The 13,775-nt window shown below is 35.7% G+C and overlaps 1 protein-coding gene across 2 annotated transcripts in view; it reads right to left on the bottom strand.

The window, feature by feature from the left end:
- The window catches only part of LOC123557305 (major facilitator superfamily domain-containing protein 6-like), a 50,605-nt gene continuing 36,830 nt past the window's right edge, over nt 1-13,775 (bottom strand). For both annotated transcript variants that reach the window (XM_045348717.2, XM_045348718.2), the window contains exon 5: nt 1-5,020. In XM_045348717.2, the coding sequence (XP_045204652.2) occupies nt 4,947-5,020 (74 nt within the window). In that variant the 3' untranslated portion in view covers nt 1-4,946. The remainder of the gene's footprint in view (nt 5,021-13,775) is intronic.

Below are 13,775 nucleotides of genomic sequence, written 5' to 3'. Positions count from 1 at the left end.
AGGAATTCAAAATTGTATATTTCATGTCTTAAAATGGATACAGTGCATATATAGAATTATTGTTGTATTTGAATATTTATAAACAAGAACTGACTGTGAAATACATATGCCCACATGATGGCCTGTGGGAGGAAACTGGGTAAGAAATTTTGTAGCCCGTGACAGGAGTATAAATAATCTCAAAACCTACTGAGATCATCTACTGTCCACAAGCAATAATCTAATGAAAATGGATGGTCATAAGCCGAAAAGAAGCTCCAGATATTGACTAGACAATGTTTCCAGTTTTCAGCTCATCCTGACTTTGACCTTTGACCTACTGAGCCGTAAAACAATAAGGGTCAACTATTGACCACAGGCAATCAACTGGTGAAGCTTGAAAACAGTAAGACAATGGGAGTTTTAGTTATTGAACAGAAACTGTTTTCAGCATCGATATCAGTGTGACCTTGACCTTTGACCTACTGACCCTTAAAGCAGTCATTTACTTGTCTCTTGCAATCATTCTATGAAATCTGACACCTGTAATCTAGAGCGCTCTCTAGTTATTGATTGGACACCAAATGGTCTACAGACTTAACAACTAACAAAAGTCAGACCAACCAACAGTTAGATTAAAACAACACACATCCTCTTTGTGCACAGAGCAAAACATTAAATTATGAAAGATATTATAAATGCAAACAAATTCGGTAAATATTTCATCAAAGGGCATGCTATAAAAGTATAACAACTACCAGACAATGTTTCTAACAATATGAACAACCTATAAAGAGAAAGAATAAACAAGTGCTACTTATAAGGACAGCAAGACATGATAAACAACAAAAACTGTGCTATAAATGCAAGCAAAAAGTCTTATGATTTTAAAATAAGAAACCAGCTGAGACAAAAATACAAGTACCGGCAAGTCATAAATACCCTGGCTTTGTTAAAAAGGAAAAACAGAGTTATGCAACTCTAGATTCAGATAAACACAGTGAACATGTGCCTGAAGTTTCTATCCATTCCTAAAAATGGGTACTAGGATACAAGTTTACATTCAGGAAAAGTTACCGTGAAAACCGCATACAACAAAGTTTAGAATTGGTCTTGACTCAAGACAAATATTTAGATCAATTTTAACTAAAACAGGTACAAAATGTAGCCTCTTGTATGTTAGGACATAATTCTATGATATACTGTAAAAGCACATATTTTCGCAGGGTCAAAATTTTGGGAATTTGAAATTTTGAGTATATTCAATATAGGTTTAATATTCGAAAAATTGCTAAAATGGTAACCTACTTTAATTTGAATTATACCAATGGTAAATATTTATGTGGGGATTATTTTCCCTGAGATGTAGGACCTTGTGAATGTAGGAAAAAAATTAAACCCTTGCGAAAATTTCTGCTTTTACAGTAACCTGGTCACCTAGTTTTTGACTCCAGATGATCCAGTTTCAGACTTGACCATACTATCTGTCCAAGTTTCATTTAGATCAGGTAGAAATTCTGGCTTCCTCAAGTGTTTACAAATGTGTTCAATGACCTGATCAAGTGGCTAGCTTTTAACAAAAAAAATAAAACAGTTTCAAACTTCACCTAAGTTTCATCAAGACAAACATTCTGACCATGTTTCAGGACAAGAGCTGTTTGTAAAACACTTATGTCCTCCCATGATGGCTTGGTCAAAGATTCAATTTCTAATTGTGTATACATGAATATAAATGTCATGAATTTTAATCATTCTGTACAATGTCATGTGTACCTTCAATGCCATGAGCTACTGAATTTTAATTGTGTACACATGCATATAAAATGTCAGGAATTTCAATTTCTAACTGTGTACAATGTTACACGCACATTCAATGTAATGCCCAATTAATTTCTAATTGTGTGCACATGTACATCCAATGTCATGAACTATAAATTTTTAATTGTTCACACATGTGTACATTCCATGTCATGTGCTATAAATTTCTCATTGTTCACACATGTACATCAAATGTCATGAACTGTAGATTTCTAACTGTTCACACATGTATGTACATTTGATATAATGCACATTTAATATCTAATTGCATGCCAAAGGGAAAAAAAAACCTTAATTTCAGCATGCACCAGTAACTCAAAATAAAAGTACACCAGGTATTATTATCAAAGAACCTTTACGTTATAATTTAACAGCAAATTACAGAATCACATGGTCAGAATTAAATGTGCATCTGCTGACAACAAATCCTCTAATGGCAGTTTGTATAAAGACTCTCTTCAATAATAAAAATAAACAATTCAGGACAGTTAAAAATCAATAAAACTGTCCTTGGTTTTCATAAGGAGTATCAAAAATACAATAATACTTTTAAACAAAATAGATTGGATAAATATAAAATTCAGTCATGTATAAAGAAAACAATACAAATTACATGCAATCCCTTTTTTACTACAGTATATCAGTAAATCAATAGTCCAACTGTTTTTGTTTGGTTTGACATTGCACCAACACAATTATAGGTCTCTGGCGACTTTTCAGACTTGGTGGTGCAGAAAGACCCCAGATATCCCTCTGTACATGAACCATTGACCTTCTGCAAGCCAGCTGGATGGCTTCCTAACATAAAGAATTTAACACCCTGGGTGAGGCTCGAACCCACATCAGTGAGGGGCAAGTGACATTATCCACTCAGACACGGAGGCTTTCTCTAGTGCAACTGTACTTCTTTAAAAATATCACACACACAAAAAAAATATTGAAATATCAAAAATCTTAGATTAACCTGAACAACACATGCAGTAGCACACTCCCCTCAAAATATAAATATAAGACTTTTAGTGTGTGAGGCAATCCCTAGTTGAAGACTCCCTAAACTTCTCCCTACCAAAACTGTTCCTCTGAAAGTGACATTTTTATTATACATGATCCCTATCAGTTATAATAACTTTATCACACGTACTGCAGCTATGGGCGTAATTCTGAAATATGTCATTAGAAATGAAAGAAATAATTCTTAATTTCCCCAAATAAAGTTCATTTTCCCTGTCTGCATATAATTTAACATCTGCATCTCTGAAATATTGGGTTTGAGCGCAACAAAGTTGAAGAATCACCTAATGCTAAGTAACTGTAGCTTGATAAAAACATGAACCAAATCAAATGTCAACAACACCAGCTATACCCCTCCTTTCAAAACTTACATTGCCTCCTCAATAAATTTGTGTCATGGTCTATAAAAATATAAAACACATATCAATTTTAGCAAAAACGACTTGCGATTAAAGTTCTCATGTAAAAAGGGATTGTCTCGTCAATTCAATTTTCTTCTGCATGTGTATACATATGTACATATATCAGCTTTTCAGCATAAGAAAATATAAATTATAACTGTATGAACTACCGTATATCATGATGTCAAAAGTGTAAACAAAAATATCATGAAAACTTTACTAAGATTTTCTTACCAAAATAAATTTACTGTCCTAAACATAAGTAATAACATGACAAATATTTTGTGTCTTAAGAGACAAACTTGCTACAAAGACACCCTTGAAATATTTGCAAAGGTACAATTTTCAGATTTAAACATTAGAACAGCAGTTCAAATAAGGAAATTGCAATTGAATACTCCCATTAAAGACCAAGGTATGATGAAACATATTTCTTAAAAAATGTTCACCAAAAACAAAAAAAAGAACACAATACACGTCTATCAATATTTACATTACATCAATTTAAAGTTTCAAATTTCCCTACTGCAGATCAAAGAGCAATAAAAATAAATAGATCCGCAACTTAACAGGCATATAGAGCAATTCTTGCCAACATCACGTGGGAACTGAATGAGATCTCGTTTTACCGGTGTAACAGACAGCAGAAGGAAACAAGAGCTGTCACTAAAGGTGACAAATGCCCCCGCAGCGCCTTGATCTTTGACCTGGTGACCCAAATGTCAGTAGGGGTCATGTACTCAATAAGTACTATCAGTATGTGAAGTTTGAAGGTCCTGGGTGCAGTGGTTCGCGAGTAAAGTGCCTTCATGCAAAAAGTTAACGTTGTGACGAATGAACTAACAAATGGATGGACAGTCGAAAACAAATATGCCTCCCTTCTGGGGCATAATTTTTTTTATATCATATTTAAATAGTCTGCATCATTTATTGGCATCTTTAATAATTCCAGACAGTCAAGAAGCAGGTCTTTACAGGATACTACTAGGTAATATAAATCATTATTTTAAACTTTGCAGCTGCACAATTAATGAATATTAGAGGAAATAAACTATGCACTATGCAAATATTATTCTATTTATTATATGCATAATTTATTCATCTCTTTCCTTTAATTTACATTAGTGTTTCTAAATCTGCAGTTAACGTCCTGTATAAAATGCTATTGTAACTTCTTGAATTGTGGGTATAATCTTGTTAGAGCAAGGCAATCACTGACGATGATGACTGATGACCTTTGCTTTCGAAATAAATATTTACATTAGGTGGAGGCCCATACATCATGTACAGTTTTGCAGTACTTCTCTATTTCATTTTGCACCTCTGCCAGGAGTACTTAAATATTCAAATCAATTTTCAATCCAGCATTGCCAAAACTGACTTGTTTTTTCTTGGTTTGACAGCTTTTTATTTGACAGTATTTAGTTTTACGGTGGTCAATTAAAGCTAAGGAGTGTTTTTGAATTCTGTACCAGTAATAACTTAGTATTCTCTTCAAGTAGCAGACAACTTCCCCTCATGAGATAGAGGTAGAGCCAGAATGACCTTAGACATACTATATCTGGTTATCAGATAAAATATATCCCTTGTCCAGGATTAAACCTATAACCTCTCGGTTGACAGTCTTCTAGCTATGAGCTGAACAGGCCGGTCAACAGTGCTAGTTCCAAGTAGTTGGTCCTCATCAATTCTGGTTCCTATATCCCTCCACTTTACAAAATCTGGTTCCCAGCTTATTTACAGTTCAGCATTTTCATTATTGACGGTGTTGGTCCCAAGCAGTTGGTCTTCAGCTTTGCCCATTTCCTCATCTGAACAAATAGAAGTAAAAAGAATTATAGAGAGTTTTAATTTAAATTACTATTCTGACACGACAAGAAAATAACCTACATACATGTAGAGCAAAATCTATCTCGGGTTATTCTGCAATAAACCACTCGCGTGCAATGACGTCATCCGATCCAGGCGCATAGCACGGTCGTAAAAAGTAGTTACCATTTTTTCTAAAACTTTTGATACTAGTTTGTCGGGTTAGAATCGAAATAATAAGTTCCCAAGTGTGATTTCTTGTAGAATAACCAGAGTTTTTCGTTCTTATGCGAAACAATATACCACTCAGGCCTATGGCCTTGGTGATAATATTCTTACGCATAAGAACTCAAAACTCAGGTTATTCTACGATAAACCACGTTTGGGAACTTATTATTTCTTAATTAATAAGAAGTTTGTAACAAGAGCTGTCTAAAGGATAGTGTGCTTGGTTATTCGAAAATGTATACCAATTGTGAAAAAAAAAGACAAAGAGTGAATGCTACAGAAAAACAGAGCAATTCTTGTTTAAATTTTGTGTGCACTTTAGAAAGTGTAATCCAGGTATGTGGGTGTACTAAGAAACAGAGCAACAGGAAAGAGAAGAACAAGAGCTGTCCGTAAGAAAGCCAATGCTAGACTATTCGAACATTTGTCCCAGAAGCAGGAATATTACCCTAAATGTTAAAATATTAGTTGCAATCCGGTATCTGCATGTAGTTTTGGAGACAGTAACTTGTATTTATTCTGTAAAATAAATAACACTATTTCAGTTTGAAGTTTGTTGGGTTTACCATTGCACCAACACAATTATAGGTCATATGGCGACTTTCCAATTTTGATGGTGGAGGAGGACCCCAGGTGCCCCTTCGTGCATTACTTCATCATGAGCAGGCACTTGGGTAGAACCACCGACCTTCCGTAAGCCAGCTGGATGGCTTCCTCACATGAAGAATTCAACATCCCAAGTGAAGCTAAAACCCACATCGGTGAGGGGCAAGTAAATCAAAGTCATCAACCTTAACTCCCTGAGGCCGATAGTGTAACATACCTGCTGCGGCGAGATAAAAATTACCACCTGGCGTCGAAGACATTATCTGATCTTATCATAATCACACTCGCATGCGGTCAATTGAAATAATGCAGGGAAACATTATTAACTTTTGTGTAAGTTAAAATAAACTAACAAAATCTTCGAAGTTTAAACAAATATTTGTATATCATATTTCGCCCGTGGCTTATATCCAAATTGAACAATAATTTCACTTCGAAATATTCACAATTTAAGCACACCTAATGCGTTTGATAAATATTTGAACATTTCTGCTTTTCTTACCTTTTTCACACGTAAACACATTATATTCCAATTGATAGATATGTTATTTAAACAGAATATTTAAATCAGTATTACTTAAAATTTACACCTGTTTTTGTGTGAATATCGATGGTTTATTTTGATGTATAATCTATTTCTAAATATGTACATAAATATTGTGTGAAACGCGCTTAGACAGTTAAATTGCAACATTTACATCCATGGTTGAATAATCATTAAATTTACAAACATGCATTTATTTACATACATTTTTGTTGTGTTTTATGAAACATGTTTTGGTGTGTTATTTGTATCCAATTGTATCGTATGCGATATAAATGTAAGAATATTTCAGCCTTCTAAATCTTAGTATTTCCCGACCATTCATTTCTCTGATACTGGAATTTCATCATCGGTCTCATCACCCGACGGAGCTGATATGTCAGAATCAGCATGATAATGAATATTTACTTCATTTTAAGAAAGATCTCTGGCCAACGACATTATTTTACTCTTTTGAAAAAATGTATGAACAGTATGAAAGAAAAAAATCACAGCGGAGTTCGTCTTTTTATTTCCTTTACATGACCTCATAATTATAAACATTTATTTTAACAAGGGAACTGATTAGTAGCACACTTAGTAATTATAACATCTGAGAAATAATAACCAGAATGCAATATAATTTTGCTTTTTTCAGATTTATCAAAAATTAACATTAGTATGTGACGCAGTTAGCATGATGTCGGTACCGTGACTATAGTCGTCAATCGCCGTCCTAGGGAGTCCTGATAACGCGCTTATAGTCGCATATCGACGCTACAGGGGTAGAAAATATAGCGCCTATAGTCGCATTTCGGCCTCAGGGAGTTAACCACTCGGCCACTTTAGCTCCAATCAATATTTCAGTCCAGTCAAATTTAGTCAACATCAAACATCAGTGCTGTCCTACTTCCTGGTCTTTTGGGATCATGGAGTACACTCAGTTTCACTAAAATACAATTCCACTCAAGCCAGAGCTAGGAGGTAATAAAACTCACAGAGTCTGCTTTTATTTTGCTTGGTTGCACTCTATGCTTCTAAAGTATCTTTAACCCTTACCCTGCTAAATTTCTATAATGAACTTGTCCATCTGTCAATTTGGACAGTACCATTAATTGTTAAAAGGGGTACTGACCTAAAAGATACTGACTGAATAGCGAACCGTGCAGATCTTGATCTGCACTGGATCTACACTGGTTGCAAAGGCAGAATCACTCATGTCCAGCATGATAAGGGTTAACCTTTAGCCTGCTGACATTGAGTGATTCTGTCTTTATGACCAGTGCAGACCAAGATCAGCCAGCACATCCTTGCTGGTCTGCACTATTTGCTATTCAGTCAGTAACTTTTCACTGAACACCACTTCGAATAATAAATGGTATTGCTCAAATTGAAAAACGTCCCAGTCCATTCTAAAAATTTAGCAAGGCAAAGGTTAAAGGCCATAATTTCAATAAGTCCAATTCTGTACCGTTGACTTTAAAGTAAAGGTTGTAATTTCATTTAAGTAATGTTAACAATATCCACACTGTGACTTTCAGGTAAAGTCTGTACGTCTGGTCATTTTATATCTATTTTGAATTCTTGTCATTTGAGCCGTGCCATGAGAAAACCAACATAGTGGGTATGCGACCAGCATGGATCCAGACCAGCCTGCGCATCTGCGCAGTCTGGTCAGGCTCCATGCTGTTCGCTTTTACTACCCGTTAAGAACATCTTTCCCGTTTGACTCTTTGCCTGCATTTCTCTTTGAACAAGTTCAAACATAAAACGGATAGTTTGATATCGCCGCATATTACGACATACACCTGTCCTTAACCAGTTATCCAAAGCTGTCATTTTAATTCACTTACAATGACAAGCGTGTAAGCCAATCAAAACTAAGTAGGGCGTTTCCTTACGTCTAGTACATAACCCAGCGTATTTTATTTTTTTTTGTATAAAATATGGCTACGTCAATTAAGACTAAAGGTGGGAGGCCTCTGAGCTCCGATTTTAGAAACCTGATTATCAAAAAGATGATTAACTTTGGTGCTGATGAAAACTTAAACATAAAACCTCGCGGTGCATATACATCCGTAGCCAGACAGCTAGAAATAGACAGGGGCACTGTGAGAAATATATGGAATAAGTACTGTGCAACAAAAAATTGTTCTCCATCTCCGTATATTCGACATGCAAGTGGGAAATTGACGGATGAACACAAACAGTATATCATTCTTCTTGTGCAGCAGACACCATCATTGTCCCTTGGGAATATCAAAGATAAATTGAGCGCTATGTGTAATGTTGACATTTCAAAACCGGCTATTTGCGGCTTTTTGAAGAAGGAAATGACCCGGAAAATACTTACAAAGCCTGCAGCTGAAAGGTTCAACGATGAAAATATGATGTACACTAGAGCTTTTCTTGCCGTAATGTACAGAACAGATCCAAAGAAAATGAAATTTTTTGACGAAAGCGGTTTTCACAAACCTGATGTGTGTAACCGTCGCTATGGTAGATCAACGAAAGGGGAAAGGGCAATAGAAATTCAAACCAGGACTCGAACAAAAAATGTGACGCTAAATCTACTAATAGGAATTGATGGAGTGTGTCATGCAAATATTCTTGATGGTGCTAGCAATGCAGATACATTTATGGAATTTGTTTTCAATGCATTAAATTCTACAACAAATTACGGAGATCTAGCTTTACGACCAGGAGATTTCTTGATTTTAGATAACTGTCCAATTCATCGCTTCCGAGCCGAAGATGTATTATCACGAATGTTGGACAGATTTGGGATAGAGTACATTTTGTTACCAACTTACTCTCCACATCTGAATCCAGTGGAACTGTGTTTTAATCACATTAAAACTTTAATGAAAACTGAGGATATTCGCTCTGTTTGGAATATGCGATCATGTGTTGTTTTAACAGTATCACTGCTGATGACTGCATGGGATATTACAGTCATGTAGGTTATTCACGCATGTAATGAATTGAATCATGAAATATAGTGTTAAATATTTTAGAAGTACTGTTGCTATATCTTCGTTTCTTTTGACAACAGAGCCGTTGAGAAACTGAACTGAAGAATTTCACGTATGAACTATTCGAAAATATTTGGAAACTGAGATATAAATAATTTTACAGTAATTGTTATTTTGTTGTGAACAATTATAGACATAAAATTTACCATTTATACAAGTTCATAAATAAATCATCCGGATGTTCATTAATATGATTATTTTAAAACCAATACTTTCAATCTGTTTTAGCTTGTAAAGAACTTGATTTTAAAGTTGAATTAAAATATATTTGCTTTGTATTTCCCAAACCTAGTGCTTATTATGCATCTTTGAGGAATGCAGTTGATTGCTGATAGTAAATATGAAAAAAATATTAACAAGCTAGTTCTTTTCTTGCTCCCAGAGCTATGGAAATTGTTAAATTAGAATGTTTGGCATCCAGTTGATTGTTTCTTGTCAAAGTCCCCCACCCTACTCGAACGAAGTCGCTAGACATTATTCTTTTTCCGTTTGTCCGTCTACCTGTCTGGAAAATATTTCGTCCCTTTTGTTTGGTTTTGCCTTTGCCCTAAATTTAAAGTTAGCATTTCTGAAAGTAAAGTTTTCGCCCGAAACGTCATTTTTAAGCAAGTTATTATTTTCATTTACGAATATTGATGTTAGAATTAATTAAAAAGTACGGCATTTCATCAGCAGACTGTTGTTGTTTGTAATCACGGTACAGATTATTTGTTGCTGTAATCCGTTGTGGGAATTATTTTTTTTTATTTAAAAAATATGGGCGCTTTACACTTCCATTGTCTCGTATTGAAGATAATAAAATTTCCGAATGACCCCTCTTAGTCTGTAAAGATATATCTGCGCCCCTTTGATGTAATTATGCAAATAAATACTTGCATACATGGCTTCATCAATTATGCACTGATAATTTCCTAAAGACTCTATAAAATGTCCAGTTTTAAGTAGAAAACAGACGGGCTACTAATGATAAATGAGTACTTGAAACAGGTTATGTAAATTTAGACATAGTTTATGTATCCCTAAATACTGGATGTTAAAGATAATGTGTTGCTTAAGGCCATAAGCACATTTATGTTAAGGCTCATTCAGCTGACATGCTCCATGCGTTCTTGCTTTATTAACTTGACTGTACTGTGTAACTAAGTTCAATCTTTTAGATATAAAAAACACCCAACAAGACTGCCGCTGAATGACATAACCCGTTCATTTGCAAGATAATTTAAGAATCTTTTACTGGTTGAATGTGTGAATTTAAATAGCTGATTTTGGTTTACATACTACCTTCAAATGTTATAATACATAAAACAAGAGGGCGGGAGATGGTCCAATATCACTTGCTAGTTTCACAGCTCAGGAAGGTTTTACTGGGAACTTTTCTGCCAAATTACTTGGAAAACTGGCAGGCTAATTTATCATAGATTTCAAAGTTTTCAGTGGAGCCACGCTTCTTTTGACAAATCAAGATGTATTTTAACAATTTTAGTTGACGGTCATCTACGGAATGCTGGTAGGGACATGCCAGTTGCCACTTGTCCGTTGCTAGTTACTAACTGCGAATTGGGTCAAATTTATGTGTTCACCCTCTGTTTGCGTTTGTCTCGTCACTGTCGGGATGAGGCAAGCGTATAAAGAATGCAGGACTCTTATTCGATCCTCGGACACATTTTTCTTCAATACAAAGGTCTTGTGAATGCTACTTGCCAGTCGCTAGTCGTTACTTGCAAGTTGTTACTTGCTACTTGCCAACTTAATTGGTGGGAATCTGAATTTTGCAGCTTTCGACAGGCATCTGTCAGATATGAGCCGCGCCATGAGAAAACCAACATAGTGGGTTTGGGACCAGCATGGATCCAGACCAGTCTGCGCATCTGTGCAGTCTGGTCAGGATCCATGCTGTTCACTTTCAAAGCCTATTGGAAATGGAGAAACTCAGTCAACGAACAGCATGGATCGTGACCATGGATCATGGATCCGCGCAGTCTAGTCCAGATCCATGCTGGTCCCAAATGCACTATGTTGGTTTTCTCATGGCATGGCTCATTTATGCTTTGTATCCTTTTGATTATATACAATGCGGAATATAGTTTGGGGGTGGTGGAATTAACATGACAAGACAGTAAATATTTTACGTCTATTTCACGGCAATTAGCAGCTGACAACTAGCTTTAAGCAGGTGACATGTTAGACTTACAAAGTCTGTTGAGATCAAGTTATCAGTAATAAAGTTTATTCTTTCTTCGTACTGACACTAATATTTTTCAAGAAAAACATTTTCTCTCTAGGCTCATCTAAACAGTCAGAGGTTAGAGATATTGTAAATTTCTTTTAGAAAGTGCTATGAAAGAGGATTGATTTTATGGCCAAGTGCTTTACATTTAATGACTCTAACGACTGATGCCAGTCTAGTGGCATGTGACCCTACCCACACTCCAGTCACCAAAGGAAGTTCATGTTTAGGAAATGACTTTTAAAGATTTTTATTCTATTGTTCTCTGGTGGCTATGAATTGTGACAAATAAAAATGTTTGTGAGGAGTACTGAAGGCACATTCTGTGATCATGAGAAGGGCTTACAGAGATGATCTACATTTGGCATAAATTAATGTACTTGTAAGATTTTGAACAACCCGTCTGTAATGTTTTTCCATTACAGCATCTTTTTGTTGTCTCTTTGCAAATGCGTGGCTTCCAAGAAATCTACCCTTACCTATTATCTTTTGGAATTTTTTTTTATTTTAAGCTCTGGTGGCCATGGTATTTTGTATATATTTTTTGGTAAATCGAAGTATTTTGAGTAATATGTTGCACAAGGAACAAACTATTTTAAAATCACACATATGATTTTTAAGTTTTCCTTATAAATTATATACATAAAGAGAAATTATTCACCATCAGCTTGTGGCCAAATTTATTTTGTGAATCAGTATTATTTGAACAAATTAGTAAATGGTAGCCAAAGGATGATTCATGTGAAATGACTATAAAAATCGGGCCGGCAGATTCTGGCGGGAAGATCTTTAAAGGTTTCCCTTCCCCGCCAGTTGTCAAAAGGACCAACAGCACAAAGTTTTAACCTTTGGTCTCTAAGTATGGCCTTGACCTTTGAGTTAGGGGATGGGGGTTGCACCAACAGTCATATTGAGGCAAACATTTATGCCAAATAAAAAGATTGCTTTATGCATGGCGAAGTTACAGCCCAAACAAGCTCTAAAATGACCTATGACCCCGAAGTCTGACCATGACCTTTGGGATAGGGATGCTGCGAACAATAGTTCGTCTCATATAGGTGAACATTAACACCAAAGAAAAAAGATTGCTTCATACTTATCAAAGTTATGGGCTGGAAAGCTCTATGACATTTGACCCCTAACTGTGAGCTTTGAGATAGGAACCTGGGGTTTGCATAAGACACTTTGTCTTATCGAGTTAAACATTTCTGCAAAATTTGAACAGGAATCCTCAATGCATGTCAAAGTTATGGGCCGGACAAGATCTGACATGACCTTTGACCTCCAACTGTGACTCTGACCTTTAAGATGGGAACCTGGTGTTTGCGCATGGCACTGCCTCACTGAAATTAACATTTATGCCAAATATAAAGAAGATTGCTCAATGTATGTCAACGTCATGGTCAGGACAAACAAATCCAGATAGACGTATGCACATACACCGAACAACCATTTGGACAACTACGTCTTCGCATCCACAAGTGGGCTAGACAAAAATGACCGCGCACCTTGTTCTTTATAATGATGGTATTTTTTTATTGGAATAGTTTGAAACATGTCAGTAGACTAGCTGTTATCCAAGGAATATTTCATATTAAATCATTTTAAAGCAAACCAATAGTTTAAGAAATATTGTCTGACGATTTTTTCAATATTTAGCTCCATGTTTTTTGTAAATGGCAAACTTGAATAATCCTCGTAAAGGGTCACCAAAGAAACACAATTGTGAAATGGTCTGTGCCATGAGAAAACCAACATAGTGGGTTTGCGACCAGCATGGATCTAGACCAGCCTGCACATCCGCGCAATCTGGTCAGGATCCATGATGTTCGCTTTCAAAGACTATAGCAATTAGAGAAATCGTTGGCAAACATCATGGATCCTGACCAGACTGCGCGGATGCGCAGGCTGGTCTAGAACCACTTTGTTGGTTTTCTCATGGAGCGGCTCAATGGTCTATGATTTTAAGACTATAAAGACACTATCTTCATATGTCTTTAATAAAGATTAAACAGAAAATGTGGTGTCTAAAGTGTTAGCAAGGTTTCTCTAGGATCTGACCAAATGACATAGATTTAACCTTAAATACCAATAACCCAGTTTCAAACTTGACCTAGTTTTGATAAAAAACAAAACCT

Source organism: Mercenaria mercenaria, chromosome 5 (genome assembly GCF_021730395.1).
Source record: "Mercenaria mercenaria strain notata chromosome 5, MADL_Memer_1, whole genome shotgun sequence".
NCBI classification, from domain to species: domain Eukaryota; kingdom Metazoa; phylum Mollusca; class Bivalvia; order Venerida; family Veneridae; genus Mercenaria; species Mercenaria mercenaria.
The sequence above is the reverse complement of the archived record's forward strand: the minus strand, read 5'-3'. Positions and strand labels throughout refer to the sequence as shown.